Source organism: Nerophis ophidion, linkage group LG01, assembly GCF_033978795.1.
Source record: "Nerophis ophidion isolate RoL-2023_Sa linkage group LG01, RoL_Noph_v1.0, whole genome shotgun sequence".
Lineage (NCBI taxonomy): Eukaryota > Metazoa > Chordata > Actinopteri > Syngnathiformes > Syngnathidae > Nerophis > Nerophis ophidion.
The window spans coordinates 81,337,074-81,355,285 of record NC_084611.1 but is presented as its reverse complement, the minus strand read 5'-3'; the positions used below and the strand labels follow the sequence as shown (position 1 = coordinate 81,355,285).

Genomic DNA, 18,212 nt, shown 5'->3' with positions numbered 1-18,212 from the left:
TGAAAAATAAACAAGTGATTCAATTATAAATACAGATTTCTACACATAGAAGTAATCATCAACTTAAAGTGCCCTCTTTGGGGATTGTAATAGAGATCCATCTGGATTCATCAACTTCATTCTAAACATTTCTTCACAAAAAAATAAATCCTTAACATCAATATTTATGGAACATGTCCACAAAAAAAAATCTAGCTGTCAACACTGAATATTGCATTGTTGCCTTTCTTTTCACAGTTTATGAACTTACATTCATATTTTGTTGAAGTATTATTCAATAAATATATCCATCAAGGATTTTTGAATTGTTGCTATATTTAGAATATTTAAAAAAAATCTCACGTACCCCTTGGCATACCTTCAAGTACCCCCAGCGGTACGTGTACCCTCATTTGAGAACCACTGGTCTGATACCAGTCCTACCAAGCACAGATGTATGTAAAATCCAACAGTGCCATGTTACGGGAACTGGTTTGCGTGCAACGTCACACCCGGTTGCTGACTCTTCGCACTTTGCCATCACTCCAGCAGCACTGAGAGCCAACTCAGCCAAACTACCTCTGGGTAATGTTGCAATTATTAATGCCAAAAAATGCCTCCAATGCAAGTAAAGTATGGCTCCACTTTTCCAAAAATACATTGGTTTTGCTATTGACCTGCTACTGATTAGCATTAGCAACTTTACATGGCGATTTCGACGTAGCCCCCGCTAAGATGGCCGCCTCGTAGGCATGTCACTGCTAGTGCGCGCTGTTGCATCTCTTCACAACTATTTTTGGCGCTACCTGTTAAAAATTCCCTATGCTTATACGGAGACGCTTATATTGAAAGCTTTTTATTCGAAAGGTTCACTCCCGCTTCCGGGTTTGCTCTTTAAGAGATCCATTTGAAGCATCATTGGCATCTTCCAAGTTTTTGTGATTCATTTATTGATGTTGTGATGTGATTATAGACACAATGACAGCTGTGTTTGTTTAGAAAATTGCATCTGACTGCTACACGAGTTAGCTGTCATGCGCCACAGATGGATTGCAGTTCGACAGAAACCATCGAAAATGTTACAACATTAAAGAACACAAAATAATCGATAATAATTCAAAACAAGTAAAAAAATTATTGTATTTTCATAATTTTTGTATTTTATTTTGAAGGTTAAAAAAAATCCTGAAATGGATTATACTGGAGTAGCCACTGCATTATAAAAATGTTTTCACTGGCTCACATGTTAACTACGCATGAGAACTGTGGAGAAAGTCTCATTATACACATGAAATTGAAAAGGCCTTTGCATGCCCTCGGCAACAAGAAGGCCATTAGAGTCGGCAATCAGCCTTCTAATTACCCAATCAAATCGAGGCAGCATTATGTTAATATTAGAGGTGTAACGGTACGTGTATTTGTATTGAACCGTTTCGGTACGGGGGTTTCGGTTCGGTTCGGAGGTGTACCAAACGAGTTTCCACACGGACGTATTCGGTAGCGCACCGCAGGTTGTGTAAACAATGCAGACGGAGGCACAACACACGGCAGGCTAGAAGCGACCGGGCTAGGACAACATGCAAAAGCCAGAGCTGGAAGACCCTGCTGCCTCGTTAACATCTCCCGTTTGGGAACACTTTGGCTGCGCGGTGTGATACAACAATGGAGGACGGAGGTCTGCCGACATTGTTCAGCAGCAGTAGGGTTCGCTTCTGCCAACACGTCATACATGCTAACTCCTTTGAAGCATCAGCGCCGCATTCAAGCAGCCTCTCCTCGGCGAGTCAGGCAGGGCTGAAGCAATAACAAATGTTTTTATAGCAGCAGATTTAAGACCATCCATCTATCCATTTTCTACCGCTTGTCCCGTTCGGGGTCGCAGGGGGTTGCTGTATTGCATTAAAAACTTGATTTTGACCCACTTCTATGGTGGAAGAACAATAAGCCCATATATTATCTTACTGCCAAGTGTTGATGAACGTAACTTAAACAAGTTGAAAAACTTATTGGGGTGTTTGTATTCAGTGGTCAATTGTACGGAATATGTACTGTACTGTGCAGTCTACTAATAAAAGTCTCAATCAATCAATCAAAAAAGCACTTTATATGTAGAAAGTTTTTGTTAAGAAGCCATTCTGAGCCTTATCTTATTTAGTTTTTATTTTATATACTGTATGTTGACCACATTAACCTTGGCAATTGACCCTGTGTGTATATGTATGTTATGCCATTGTTTACAAATTTGGCAAATAACCAAAAAATGCACATTTTGTTGTTTTCTTACTGTACCGAAAATGAAACGAGGTACGTACCGAACCGAAATGTTTGTGTACCGTTACACCCCTAGTAAATATTTACATGCATCTAAACGAGATTACTGTCTAGCACTATATTCACTTCTTCCTCTTCTATTCCTGCTCCTGCACAGATGCCAGGGCGTGTTTTTGAAGGTGTTGTCGCATCTGATTTTAGGAAAGATGAGTCAGCCTGAAAAAGCGTGTCGCTAAAAGCTGGCTGCTGACATCTCAGTGCAATAAAACACACAAAAAAGCAACACAATGAGGAGCGGGATGTCTACTCAGCGTTATAATTAACGACCCAGCAGGGATCTTGTGCATTGGCCGTTGTCTCTTCTCGGTCTATCAGGGTGACTCATGTGTTACTGCACTCGCTACATTACAAAACAGCTGAATGTTAATTTCTTCTAACTCGTTTCCTTCCGCACGGACTTCCCATTTATTTTCTGGGCTGTCTGCTTCAAATTGGCGCTAGCCTGAGTAACGACACTGCTAAGAAGGCAACCCTTTCGATATTGACAGCAGTTCTACATATTATCTAATACTAAACCCAATAAATCTCGCCCTGAAAATGTCTCATTTAAAAAAGCTAAGATGAGGATGAAAAACTGAAGCAATTCACTAAATTCTTTTAGTGTGTCTTTTTTTAAATGATATACATATGACTGTTAAATTAACACAAAACACCTAATTTTTTTTAAGACAAATCACCACAAAATAACAACACAATCACAGCCCCAATGTGGATCTCTGCTTGGTAAATACAAGTAAAAGTGCAACTCAGTATTGCAGACATATGAATGAAACACACTCTAAAAGTCATGGAAGTTGTGGACCAGTGGGTCACATTGTATTAAATATTTTAATTATTTAGGGTCGGAATTGTATTTATTTTTTTTATTCTAATTTTATATAGGATAGATCTTATTTTGTATTATTAATTATTTAGGTTTACATTCTTTATAATTTTTTTGGTATTTTTGGGGGGTTGAATTCCACGTGGATTTTTCTATTATACATTTTTACTCTTTAAATTGTTATTAATATTTTTGGGTTACATTCTATACAAATGTTTTTGGTGCAATTCTATTTTGATATTTTATTATCATTACTTTTTTGGGCTTTATACTATCTTTAATTTGTATTATTTATATTTGTTGGGGTACATTCTTTTGTTTTTGGATTGTTTATATTTTGGGGGTTACATTCTGTGTGGCAGTACTTCACCACCACCAACAGAGGGCCCCGGTACTTCAGGCCCAACAAGTGTAGCTTGGCCTCACCAGTCCGGCCAGAATTTAAACGATCCGCGAATTATGTGCATCCTCGCCATTTTGTCCAATGCTTGCAATTTACCCGTATATATTGGCCCAAACTAATTTGTCTCTGACTCTCCAACTCTTTAATGCTCAAACGGCACAACTGTTGTCCTCCCCACATCCTACTCCTGCTCTACAGCACTAAGCCTTCTGGGTAATGTAGTAAACATTGAGCAACACATGTATCTATTTATTTTAAACTTCAAATATCGATGGTGCGACAATGACACATATTTTAATTTGCAATGCTAACCTAGCTAAGAGGCAGCATTTACATGTTAGAGATGTTGAAGTGTGACGATAAGCTCTTACTGTTTCTTATTTACGAGTAAAAATTTTACAATTCACAAATGATCTTAATGAGTGGGATTAAAAGTGTTGGAACGTAAATTAATGTTTAAAACGGAAAAACACTTTTAAAGTGTAAAATAAACACGGAAAATGTTTGCAAGTTGTGGACAACAGAGCAGATAGCGGACCTTTGGTGGTGTTTCTTTCAACAAATGTAATCAATTATTACTACCGTTAGTTATGATTAATCAAAACTGTACAGCAATTTGACTATAAGCTCTGACTTTGTGCTTTTACTGCCATCTAGTGTCTACTTATGAATCTGCGTTGTATAAAACGAGTAAAACATCAATACAGTATTGTTTTTTTAAATTGTTTGTATTTTTTTTAGGTTAAGGTTACAAGGAATTCTTAAAACATTGATAACAAATTCATAAAATCACAAGTTGATTCAATGTAATTAAAAAGAAAAAATAACCATTGGCAAAACTTTCTGAAAAAGATGCAGCAATTTCAGGACCTTTACGTCGCAAAAAAAACCTGCAAAATTCTGGAGGGACTGATAAATGTGCTGCAGTGAAGTAACCGAAACAGGGATAGTAGAACTACACAATCTTTTAGCGTCATGCTGAATAAAAAAAGACTGAAGTTCTATTTCTATTTAGAACCGGTTAATCAAGAAAAAAAAAAAAAAAAAAAAAATATATATATATATATATATATATATATATAGAAGGGAAGCAAGATAAGTACGATTGAATGCTGCATTTATTAATTTTTGCTACAATTGCGCAATGTAATATGAACATTTAACATCAAAATTCTTTGTTAGAAGAGTTACTTGTAAGTAAGGCTGGACGATTATGGCTAAAATAATAACCACAATTATTTTGATTGATAATGCAATCACGATTAATTAATCACACAATTATCATGAGTAAAAACTCAACTTTAAATATAGATAAACCAAACGGATCAAAAAAAGTAATGAAAAAATATAAAAATAAATTAAAATAACAATAGGATAACAAAATTAAGTTTTTGCATTCAACTTTTTTTTTTTATTCCGTTTTTTACCATAGAGTGTGTGCTTTTTGTGTCAAATAAAATCTAATAAAATGCTTGTTAACTAAGTGCAAACAATCCTCCTTTATTGGTGCAATTCATCTTTGGACAATTCTGATCAGTATTTAAGGTCAAAGCATAATTGTGTAATGCATCAATAAGTGCTTTAAGTACATTATGCTTATTTAAAGTACTTTTTTGAAACCTTTATTTTGTAAGCGCAGATAAACCGGATGTGGCGCACCACGCTATTATTGTGAAGGGGGGAAGTGTGCTGTGCTGCTGTTCGTAGCTTGACGAGTACAGAGGCCACTCATGTTACATCAATGATGTCGTTCACAACAACACAAGCAGATGAGATGGGTTGTGTGTGGATGGATTGTTCTTGCTAGCTTTAGCTTTGTAGTTTAATCGCTGTTTTAAGTGACCGTTTGGTTGATTAATTGAAACTTTTATTAGTAGATTGCACAGTACAGTACATATTCCGTACAACTGACCACTAAATGGTAACAGCCAAATAAGTTTTTCAACTTGTTCAAGTCGGGGTCACATCAATCAAGTCTCAACATTCTTTAGTTTGAGTGTGTCGGGGATGAATGGGCGCTATCTGCAACATTATTTTCCCAAACAAGTGTTCCTTCTCCTTACAATGACAAACTTTTCACTCGCATTTATGTCAATTTCCATGATATTATTCTGCGTTTAACAGCGGGCTACGTTTTATTGGTGCGGTTACTTAAATGCGTAAATCAATTGACTTTACTTTGTTTGTTGAGTTCAGTGATTATTATTGATGAGGCATACTAGCAAAGTAGCAACCATAACAAACTTTCCAAACTTCTCGTAGACATACTCTTTTTGTCACTCAAACTTCGGAATTTGCAAGCACGTTTGGCGGCCCATTAATCTACTTATATCAACATTTTTTAATTCCGCGTGTCACGTTATTTGTGAGTGCAAAAATATTAAAGTTAATTATTCCAATGACTGTTTTTTGGCAATTGGTTCAAATGTGCATCTATTGTCTCAACATGATTTGATAGCTGGTTCTGGACTTCTCTAGACCAGTGGTTCTCAACCTTTTTTCAGTGATGTACCCCCTGTGAAATTTTTTTTTAATTCAAGTACCCCCTTATCAGCGCAAAGCATTTTTGGTTGAAAAAAAGAGATAAAGTAGTAAAAATACAGCACTATGTCATCAGTTGTATAACTGCAAAATATTGCTCATTTGTAGTGGTCTTTCTTGAACTATTTGGAAAAAAAGATTTAAAAAATTACTAAAAACTTGTTGAAAAATAAACAAGTGATTCAATAATAAATAAAGATTTCTACACATAGAAGTAATCATCAACTTAAAGTGCCCTCTTTGGGGATTGTAATAGAGATCCATCTGGATTCATGAACTTAATTCTTAACATTTCTTCACAAAAAAAGAAATCTTTACCATCAATATTTATGGAACACGTCCACAAAAAAATCTAGCTGTCAACACTGAATATTGCATTGTTGCATTTATTTTCACAGTTTATGAACTTACATTCATATTTTGTTGAAGTATTATTCAATAAATATATAAATAAATGATTTTTGAATTGTTGTAATTTTAAAAAAATCTCACGTACCCCTTGGCATACCTTCGAGTACCCCCAGGGGTACGCGTACCCCCATTTGAGAACCACTGCTCTAGACCATCTCTCCCATCCAAAGGCAAAACCCAGTAACTCAATGTTGGTCAAAACTGAGCTGATGATAATTTTGGAGTTCCTAGGTGATATGCTTTTACATTAGTGTATGCGATATTGTAATGTGTTCCGTAAGTAAGCTGTTACGCGCATGGCAGGACCTAGCAACTACCACATAACCGCGTAAATACAACAGAAAAACCTAGTATCTCAAGGGACCAATCGGAGCTTCTTTGTCAGTCGCCTTATTGTCTTTAATGAGACATTTGCACAAATGGGGGCTGGCGATCAACCTGATTATGTGATATTATGGCACGAGGGGATATTTGGAAGATTGGCCCAGGACTTTGCAAGCACCTTCATTAAATGTATTGTTCTTGATTCTTCCCCTTGCATACTCTTTTGGGCAGATAACTGTGGAGGTCAAAATAAAAACTGGACGCTGTACTTGGCTCTTGCCCAATGTGCAAACGCAGAATGGGGCCCGCCCGAGATTGTGATAAAATATATCTGGAGCAGATTCAATCCATGGCTCAATCGGCAAGAAAATGAAAGCTCAAGAAAACATCTATACGTTTGATGACTTTGTAGATCTTTGTAAGACAGCATCAAGATAGATTGGTTTTCCTTGGTTTTCTCAAAATCAGCTAGAAGTGAGTTACTAGGTTCTGCCTTTGGACGGGAGATTTGTTGAGGTTACACAAAAGTAGTGACAAAGAAAAAAAAATACTTTAAAAATTATGTTTCTTTTTAATCCGTATGGTATACGTCATGTTATGTATACCAAATGTTTGTGATGTCATCATGGGCCATAAAAATATTTTTGGAACCGTACTGTTTTCTTTTGAAGCTTATGTTTACATTACACTGTAATTATTGCCTGTGTATTTAATTGCAGAGTCCCCTATAGGGAGGGATGGGGAAATGAGTGAGCGTGTGGCACACTCACAGGCTGCATTGACACTGCACTGATACTGTGCCGCTGTTTCATAATGGTGACACTGGCTGGGTTTTGCCTTTGGACGGGAGATCTGGAGTTAATTCTTTTAAGAAGGATTAAAAATAAAAGATACTCACAGGCCTGTCTTGCTCTAAAATTGAGGACTTCCCGGGCTCGTATTCAAAAATACTGCGAGGCTCGGCTCGATACTTCCGCGTGTCCACTCTCCTGTCAGGTGGACCCCATTCATTCCTTCGGAGGGAGACCACAATCATAATCCTCCTCAAATAAGTGTTTTAATAAAATTTCTCACATGTCTGGCGTGTCTCTGTCACTGTCTCGGGCCCTCAGCTGGAGCAGCGAGGGCATAGGCGGCGGCGGCGGCGGAGGTACGGGGGACGGTGAAGGATCCCGGGCGGAGAGGTGGCCGCCGTTGTCCGAGAGGCTCTTGGAGAGAGGTCTGTACGTGTGAGTCCGTGGAGCCGGGTGGGACGTGGTGGCGCTGGGGGGCACGCTGTAGTCATCTTTTATGAAAGACAAAAACAGACTCAAAATCTCTTCTTCTAAAGGCAAATTCAACAGGTTTAATAATAAAGATTCTCTCACCATTATTGATGACGGCGTATGTTGCACTGTAGGTGTCAGAATAGTCATCATCTGGAGAGAATTGAAGTCAAGTTAGGTTACGTCCACAGTAATGTATCCCACTGGGCATCTTACAGTCTAAGACAGTGGTTCTCAAATTGGGGTACGCGTACCCCTGGGGGTACTTGAAGGTATGCGAAGAGATACGTTTTAAAAATATTCTAAAAAATAGCAACAATTCAAAACTCCTTTATAAATATATTTATTGAATAACACCAACAAAATATGAATGTAAGTTTCAAAACTGTGAAAAGAAATGCAACAATGCGAAATTCAGTTTTGACAGCTAGATTTTTTGTGGACATGTTCCATAAATATTGATGTTAAAGTTTTCTTTTTTTGTGAAGAAATGTTTCGAATTAAGTTCATGAATCCAGATGGATCTCTGTTACAATCCCCAAAGAGGGTACTTGAAGTTGATGATTACTTCTATGTGTAGAAATATTTTTATTTATAATTGAATCACTTGTTTATTTTTCAACAAGTTTTTAGTTATTTTTACATATTTTTTTACAAAGAAAAACCACTACTAAGTCTCACCTTAAAACTCATTTGTATACTCTAGCCTTTAAATAGACCTCCTTTTTAGACCAGTTGCAATGCCGCTTCTTTTCTTTTTTCTCCTATGTCCCCCCCTCCCTTGTGGAGGGGGTCCGGTCCGATGGCCATGGATGAAGTACTGGCTGTCCAGAGTCGGGACCCAGGATGGACCGCTCGCCTGTGTATCGGTTGGGGACATCCCTACGCTGCTGATCCGCCTCCGCTTGGGATGGTTTCCTGTGGACGGGACTCTCGCTGCTGTCTTGGATCCGCTTTGAACTGAACTCTCGCGGCTGTGTTGGAGCCACTATGGATTGAACTTTTACAGTATCATGTTAGACCCGCTCGACATCCATTGCTTTCGGTCCCCTAGAGGGGGGGGGGGTTGCCCACATTTGAGGTCCTCTCCAAGGTTTCTCACAGTCAGCATTGTCACTGGCGTCCCACTGGGTGAGTTTTCCTTGGCCTTATGTGGGTTCTTCAGAGGATATCGTAGTCGTAATGGTTTGTACAGTCCTTTGAGACATTTGTGATTTAGGGCTATATAAATAAACATTGATTGATTGACTACAATTGAGCAATATTTTGCACTGTTATACAATTTAATAAATCAGAAACTGATGACATAGTGCTGTATTTTACTTCTTTATCTCTTTTTTTCAACCAAAAAGGGCTTTGCTCTGATTAGGGGGTACTTGAATTAAAAAAAAAATGTTCACAGGGGGGTACATCACTGAAAAAAGGTTGAGAACCACTCGTCTAAGAGGCTGTGTACTGTAAAGGCTGTGATCATAACCGGGGCCTTTTTATTGGACCGCGATTTATCTTTAGTATGTGATACATGGAGCCAGGTTGATAACACTATGTGAAAACTTCTTACATATGATTTCTGTTTTTTAACTTTATTAATAACTAGAATATGCAATTTCGTAGAGAATTTGCATGTGCCCAACTGCAACGCCAGTGTTTACATTAAGGGTGTCCAAAGTGCCCGGGGGCCATTTGCGGCCCGCAGCTAAGTTTATAAGGGCCTGCGGCACATTGTAAAAATACCACTAAATTATAAAAACAATGCAGGCTGTTTTTTTTATTTAAAACTGTCATTTCTCAAAAAAAAAAAAAATACTGACTCAAAATCAATGTTGTTATGAACAAAATCAATGTTGTTATGAATTATTGAATCTCTAATTAATTCACGCTGTATCGATCCGTTGTAGTGAAGAAGGAGCTGAGCCGGAAGGCAAAGCTCTCAATTTACCGGTCAATTTACATTCCCATCCTCACCTATGGTCATGAGCTTTGGGTTATGACCGAAAGGACAAGATCACGGGTACAAGCGGCCGAAATGAGTTTCCTCCGCCGTGTGGCGGGGCTCTCCCTTAGAGATAGGGTGAGAAGCTCTGTCATCCGGGAGGAACTCAAAGTAAAGCTGCTGCTCCTTCACATCGAGAGGAGCCAGATGAGGTGGTTCGGGCGTCTGGTCAGGATGCCACCCGAACGCCTCCCTAGGGAGGTGTTTAGGGCACGTGCAACCGGTAGGAGGCCACGGGGAAGACCCAGGACACGTTGGGAAAACTATCTGTCCCGGCTGGCCTGGGAAGACCTCGGGATCCACCGGGAAGAGCTAGACGAAGTGGCTGTGGATAGGGAAGTCTGGGCTTAATTCCCATCAAGTATTCCCCTTTGAAATAATTTTGGGGAAAAAAATTCATATTTTGTGTGGTTGCCATAAAAAACAGTTTTCTTTGCCAAAAAGAGCACAGATCAAACAAAAAAAAACATCGAAAAAATAATAACATCTTAGATGTGAAGTTGATCTAGAGCAGGAGTGTCCAAACTACGGGCCTGCAGACTAAATGCGGCCCAACAGCATCTTCAAATTGGATGTCTTCAACTCGACCCGCTAGGCGGAACGAGTTCGAAAAGCAATATCGCAAAGAGTGGTGTACTTATATCAATTGAAAATATGCCGGTGGTCTAATAACTACTATCTTGGTGCTATCTGGTGGCAGAAGACATTTACTAAACCATTAATTGTACTTGCAAGGACAAATAGCACAGCATTTATTGCTACGACCCAATACAAACAACTTTCCCTAGTCATGATGCAGAAAAAAAAAAACCCAGCAAAAAGTTGTCAAATCTAGTCTCATATAACACAACCTGCTCATTGAACTTTGTGGATATAATACAAAACGTCCAATCAACATAACATTTTTTTTTTTAAATTACACCAAATCCATTACAATGGATGATGGGAAAAATACAAAATACTCTCTCCACACTTATCCATGTTATCAGTAGCCAGAGGAGCCTGTTCAGTGCGAGACTGCTTCATCCCAAGTGCAGGACTAATAGACTCAAAAACTCCTTTTGTCCCATAAGACATCAGACAGTACAACACCTCTCTGGGGAGGAGGGTACAAGGATGACAGGGGACGCAAAGCATCAACAATACTAAAATAAACTGCAACAAAAAAACTGTGCAATAAACAGCAATGGGCTTCACGGTGGCAGAGGGGTTAGTGCGTCTGCCTCACAATACGAAAGTCGTGAGTAGTCAGGGTTCAATCCCGGGCTCGGGATCTTTCTGTGTGGGGTTTGCATGTCCTCACCGTGAATGCGTGGGTTCCCTCCGGGTACTCCGGGTTCTTCCCACTTCCAAAGACATGCACCTGGGGATAGGTTGATTGGCAACACTAAATTGGCCCTAGTGTGTGAATGTGAGTGTGAATGTTGTCGGTCTATCTGTGTTGGCCCTGTGATGAGGTGGCGACTTGTCCAGGGTGTACCTCTCCTTCCGCCCGATTGTAGCCGAGATAGGCACCAGCGCCCCCCGCGACCCCAAAGGGAATAACCGGTAGAAAATGGATGGATGGATAAACAGCAATAACAGTGCAATACACGGATCACATCTCTCATATAATCGACAGTATTACCATTTTTCTACACTTTTTACTGCCTTGTTTCTCTTGTTATATTCTTATTGTTACTTTTTATTTTTATTGTTATATTTTCTATTTTATTTCCATTTGCACCTCCATTATTTAAATTTTAAAATTTTATCACAATTCTGTACACTGCTGCTGGAATTTCAATTTTCCCGAGGGAAATCTCCTGAAGGAATCAAAGTACTATCTATCGATCTATCTATCTATCTATCTATCTATCTATCTATCTATCTATCTAATATAATCAAATTCTACTAACCATATCCCCTTGATAATCGAGCGGACATAGCAAAGGTGTTTATTGCCGCAGATGTGGTTATTGTTCGACAAAACAATCAGGTTGTCGCGGCAACAGTGGCTCGAAGACACTGGCTTTGTCTTTTCCAACCCGTATGAAGAGACACCAAGAAAACTGGACCCCGTCTGTGCCAAAAGGTTGTGTTGTCTCAGTATTTGGCAGGCGTTCAAGCAAGTGTGACATTTTAAGCCCTCCGTGAAAAAGTCCTCAAGTTGTGTGGCGCAGCGGTTGGGCCACGACGCTCCCATTGGCCGCCTCTATATTTAGTCTCGTATGCCAGCCAACATCCACGCCTTGATCAGCCAGCTGTGGAGCTTCTCGACACATGGTTTCAACTTCTCACTCACGTTGAACTCGACAGCAGGGGTATCAAACGTACGGGCCGCCAACAGGTTTAATTCGGCCCGCGGTCCGCAAAAATGAGTTTGCTGAGTTTAAAAATGAGCTGCAATTTTTGAAACAAAGAAACTGCTGTTCTAAATGTGTCCACTGGGTGTCGCAATAACAATTCAAGTGCAACCCACGTCACACATGACACTGTTTAAAGATGACGTGTCCGCTGACTTTAAGCGCCCTCTGCATTGGCTGCCACTAACTCCAATCGGCGTAGGTGCAAGCAATCAGCTGCTCCTGTTGTGGCTGGCGGCAGACTACTGCTATAGTGACGCACAACACCTTTTTTCCATTGTAAATTATCCACTCAACAGATCAAATAATGAAACAGTAAGATGCAAAGACTCAAGTCAACATGACTATCATATTTGAAGTAATTCGAATTCTGTGCAGCGCTCACAATTGGTTGAATGCACGATGCGCACCCTGAACTCCATTGTAAAAATGTATGTTTCCACATGGGGCGGCATAGCTCGGTTGGTAGAGCGGCCGTGTCAGCAACTTGAGGGTTGCAGGTTCAATTTCCGCTTCTGCCATCCTAGTCACTGTCGTTGTGTCCTTGGGCAAGACACTTTACCCACCTGCTCCCAGTGCCACCCACACTGGTTTAAATGTAACTTAGGTATTGGGTTTCACTATGTAAAGCGCTTTGAGTCACTAGAGAAAAGCGCTATATAAATATATTTCGATTCAATTCAATTTGTTGTTTGATCTATTTTATTTTATGCTTAAATCTAGCATGTTAACTTGTGTTACATTTGTAGTTATGTTACTTTTAGTTTGGCTATTATGGTGTCATTTTGATAATTGTTATGATTATTTTATAATGGTAATGTTTAAAAGGTGATAAATGCATGTGTTGTGGCAAATGCGGATGGTTTTCCAAACAGGTCTTTAAGGGTCGACCGCCAACATGAGCATGCTGAACAGGAAGTGCATGAAGTTTCATGGCTTTGTAAATACGCTGAGACAAAGTCTCAGGTCATTGTGTACTTCATGGTGTTTTTGAAACTGCAACAATTTTTTCCTCAGAATTTTCAACAGGCTTAAAGTGTTTTGCCAAGAGGATTATTTATAGCGTGCATATTTTCAGAATGTGCTTGTTCTCTTTTTGGCTGAAGTGGGACAAAGAAAACCATTTTAACATTGTCTTTATTTTTACATTATTATTCCATGATTTTACCAGTACAGCCCGCGTCTGTATAGACTTTCCTCTATGCGGCCCCTGAGCTAAAATGGGTTTGACACCCCTGCTCTACAGGATTGTTATTTCTGACATATGTATTTCTTTGGTATCAACATTCAAAACAAACATGGTGACTTTTACTTTCAGCTCCGGCAACAAAAGGACCTTTTAGAGTTGCCTGTCTGGAGGTCTGCTGCACCCCCGTTGAGGCGTCTTTGCCTGCCACTCAGCGACGTGGCTAGTCATTGGGATTATTAGGCGCACAATTACGCAAGAGTTGTTGTCGGTATTTGCTTGTTGATTGCAACAGACAGAGAGCCTGAGCGATCGGGAACAAACGAGCCTTTTACGGACTTTCGCCGTCTAAATTGGAGCACATTTCCCAGGGTGGGTTGTGTCTTTATTAGCGAGTGCTCGCCGTTCCTGCTCCTTTTTCACGGCCTAATGAGTTCTGGCTCAGGGGTCTCGTCGGGTCAGCGTTAACGAGAACAAGGAATGAGAAGGGGACACAATGAAAGGAGGTATATAGCTTAAGTGTCCTGCAGGAGGCCATGTTACGCATACCTGCTTTGTGCACCTTGTGGATCTGCTTGAACATGGTCTTGTACCAGTCCTTGGGTCTATCCACCGTCTGTGTGGAGAGAGAAATACGTCATGTGCTATGAATGCGACTTTTAAAACACCATAACATTTGTCCTTAGAGACTGTTTATGACAGATGTGTCAGTTTGGCTCGCGAGACCTCCTGAGTTTATTAAGGAATCTGGCAGGGTGTTTTCAAATTATTTTCGACAATCTGATTGCTGCAGATTTGTGAGTAATTCAGGTCAATGACCATGAATTATTTTTGAATTATTTGAAGCAAACACAGCACCACATCCACTTATATGACCCAATTCAAACAACCTACCTTAGTCATGGCAAACAAAAAAATGTGACCAACACAAAACGTCAACACATAACAACCTGCTCACTGAGCTATGTGGATGTTACAAAAAAAATGTCTAATCACCATAACAAATTCCAGATTATACCCATTTAAATCCATTACAATGCATGATGGAAAAATTGCAAAACTTATCCATGTTTAGTGCATTTTATCTGCATAATGGTTCTGATTGATCGCAAAACCTTAAAAATTTCAAGATATTTTATATAAAATAATAAAAAATTCAGTAAAAATAATAATGCAGTGCTCCTTTAAATATGGATTCTTGAAAAAAAAACAACTTCAAAATTAAGAATTTATATAAAATTGGATTAAAAACAATAGGGATTAAGATGTAAAAAAAAAAAAAAAATCAGCTCCCCTAATTATTTGTACGAACGCTTTTTAAATTGGTTTAAACAAAATAATGCGTGTATGTCAACTTGGATTGACAAATAAATAGAGAAAATATGAATATAAAGTTAAACGTCATTAGTTGAATGCACTTGAAGTTATGCAATTTAGAATTTGACTGAGTTTAAACTGCCGTTCTGCATGATGCATAGCAATATTTATTCAGGTTTGACAAAAAATGTGACTCGGAACACTTCCTGTACAGCTATTTCAAAGTTTTAAGATGGTCACAGCTTGACCCTGTAACTGACTCTTACTGTTACTACTATTCAATCAATCAATCAATGTTTACTTATATAGCCCTAAATCACTAGTGTCTCAAAGGGCTGCACAAACCACTACGACATCCTCGGGCAAGGAAAACTCACACCCAGTGGGACATCGGTGACAATAATGACCCAGTGGGACGTCGGTGACAATGATGACTATGAGAACATGATACTGTGATACTGATGATACTGATGACTATGAGAACATATGAGAACATGATACTGTGAAAGATCAATCCATAATGGATCCAACACAGTCGCGAGAGTCCAGTCCAAAGCGGATCCAACACAGCAGCGAGAGTCCCGTTCACAGCGGAGCCAGCAGGAAACCATCCCAAGCGGAGGTTGATCAGCAGCGCAGAGATGTCCCCAGCCGATACACAGGCGAGCAGTACATGGCCACCGGATCGGACCGGACTCCCTCCACAAAGGAGAGTGGGACATAGAAGAAAAAGAAAAGAAACGGCAGATCAACTGGTCTAAAAAGGGAGTCTATTTAAAGGCTAGAGTATACAAATGAGTTTTAAGGTGAGACTTAAATGCTTCTACTGAGGTAGCATCTCGAACTGTTACCGGGAGGGCATTCCAGAGTACTGGAGCCCGAAATGAAAAAGCTCTGCAGCCCGCAGACTTTTTTTGGGCTTTGGGGATCACTAATAAGCCGGAGTCCTTTGAACGCAGATTTCTTGCCGGGACATATGGTACAATACAATCGGCAAGATAGGATGGAGCTAGACCGTGTAGTATTTTATACGTAAGTAGTAAAACCTTAAAGTCACATCTTAAGTGCACAGGAAGCCAGTGCAGGTGAGCCAGTACAGGCGTAATGTGATCAAACTTTCTTGTTCTTGTCAAAAGTCTAGCAGCCGCATTTTGTACCAACTGTAATCTTTTAATGCTAGACATGGGGAGACCCGAAAATAATACGTTACAGTAATCGAGGCGGGACGTAACAAACGCATGGATAATGATCTCAGCGTCTTTAGTGGACAGAATGGAGCGAATTTTAGCGATATTGCGGAGATGAAAGAAGGCCGTTTTAGTAACGCTTTTAATGTGTGCCTCAAAGGAGAGAGTTGGGTCGAAGATAATACCCAGATTCTTTACCGTGTCGCCTTGTTTAATTGTTTGGTTGTCAAATGTTAGAGTTGTATTATTAAATAGAGTTCGGTGTCTAGCAGGACCGATAATCAGCATTTCCGTTTTTTTGGCGTTGAGTTGCAAAAAGTTAGCGGACATCCATTGTTTAATTTCATTAAGACACGCCTCCAGCTGACTACAATCCGGCATGTTGGTCAGCTTTAGGGGCATGTAGAGATGGGTGTCATCAGCATAACAGTGAAAGCTAACACCGTATTTGCGTATGATGTCACCTAGCGGTAGCATGTAGATGCTGAAGAGTGCAGGGCCAAGGACCGAACCCTGGGGAACTCCACACGTTACCTTAACGTAGTCCGAGGTCACATTGTTATGGGAGACACACTGCAAGTTTGGCCGGGGGTGAGACTTGGCTACTATTACTGTTAAAAAGGCTTGATTGTTGTTGCATTAAGAGTATAAATAAGGGTATTGTACCACCCAGCGCACAATGATTGTGTGCGATGTATGACCGTACCAACATGACACAAAGAAACATCTGCAGGTGTGTGTCTACATTAGCAACGCTGACATTTAAAAACCACATCAGCGAGTGTGGTATGCGCGCCTTTGTGTACTCATTATAGATCTAAGAGCCACTAGCAGTTAATCCTCTCTTTATTCGGTGGCACTAAACACTGTGTTTGGCCTGGGCTCAGAAAAGAGGCTCCATAGAGGAGAGGGTGAGTGTTGGCCCGGTTAGTAGCGACTCAGCCAGGCCAAAAAGAGAGAGTGGGTTGGTGGTGGTGGGAGGAGGGGTGGGGGGGACGACAATTACCACTTCACTCTCCACGGTTACCAAATAGAGAGGCCGCAAAAATGTTTGTCTGCTCACAATAAGGCGCATCTGCTCTTCTACTGGACTCTTTTTTCACTTTCACCCAGCTTCTTACAGTATGTCCTCGCTGCTCCTAAAACTCTATTTTTACGCGTCTCTTGAAAAAAAAGTTACTGTAACTTGTTTTTTTTTTTTTAAACCATTTCTTCCCACAGAACACCATGCATTCTGGGCTTGTTGTCATTGAAAAAAATTTTTTTTTTCAAAACTTTGCGAGCGGTACAGAACTTGTTTGAAGTACCGTATTTTTCGGACTATAAGTCGCGTTTTTTTTTGTAGTTTGGCCGGGGGTGAGACTTGGCCAAACTATCCATCCATCCATCCATTTTCTACCGCTTATTCCCTTTCGGGATCGCGGGGGGCGCTGGCGCCTATCTCAGCTACAATCGGGCGGAAGGCGGGGTACACCCTGGACAAGTCGCCACCTCATCGCAGGACCAACACAGATAGACAGACAACATTCACACTCACATTCACACACTACGGCCAATTTAGTGTTGCCAATCAACCTATCCCCAGGTGCATGAAACATTTTTTTTTGGTTTGGCCGCTGGATTGTGGAAAAGACTGCGACTTATAGTCTGAAAAATACGGTAGTATTTTTCAAAATATCGATATCGGAGCCTTGAGTAGTGGCTTATACCGACATCAGCAGGATTCATACATTCTTCTATTATTTTGTACTGTGGAATGTGAGAAAAGGTTTTATCAAGTGCAAGTACGGTAATCAAACGGAGAACAATGGTATGTATGAAAAACACTATCCTATTTATTATTAACCATCTGGAATGGACTTATGCGGTTTTTTTTGCCAGAACAATTCATGATAGGGGCACGTTTGTGACTGGATACTTTCTAAAACACGTCTTACCTTGGAGAAATATGCAACTATACTTATTTGAAACTTGTTTGTATTGAAAATAGTGCTGCTTTAGACTGCAATATTGTTCAACGAAGGACACTTGCTGCGTATCTCTAGCATGTGTGCTATTGTTTGCTTAGCTGTAGTGTATCTGCTACCTCCTAGGAGCCTATAGCCTA

The 18,212-nt window shown here is 39.9% G+C and overlaps 1 protein-coding gene across 1 annotated transcript in view; it reads right to left on the bottom strand.

Moving 5' to 3' along the window:
* LOC133560491 (sorbin and SH3 domain-containing protein 2-like) overlaps positions 1-18,212 on the bottom strand; it is a 177,816-nt gene that overhangs the window by 49,846 nt on the left and 109,758 nt on the right. The window contains 4 exon segments of the mRNA XM_061913067.1: positions 7,711-7,825; positions 7,887-8,097; positions 8,180-8,230; positions 14,151-14,217. Coding sequence (XP_061769051.1) covers positions 7,711-7,825; positions 7,887-8,097; positions 8,180-8,230; positions 14,151-14,217 — 444 coding nt within the window.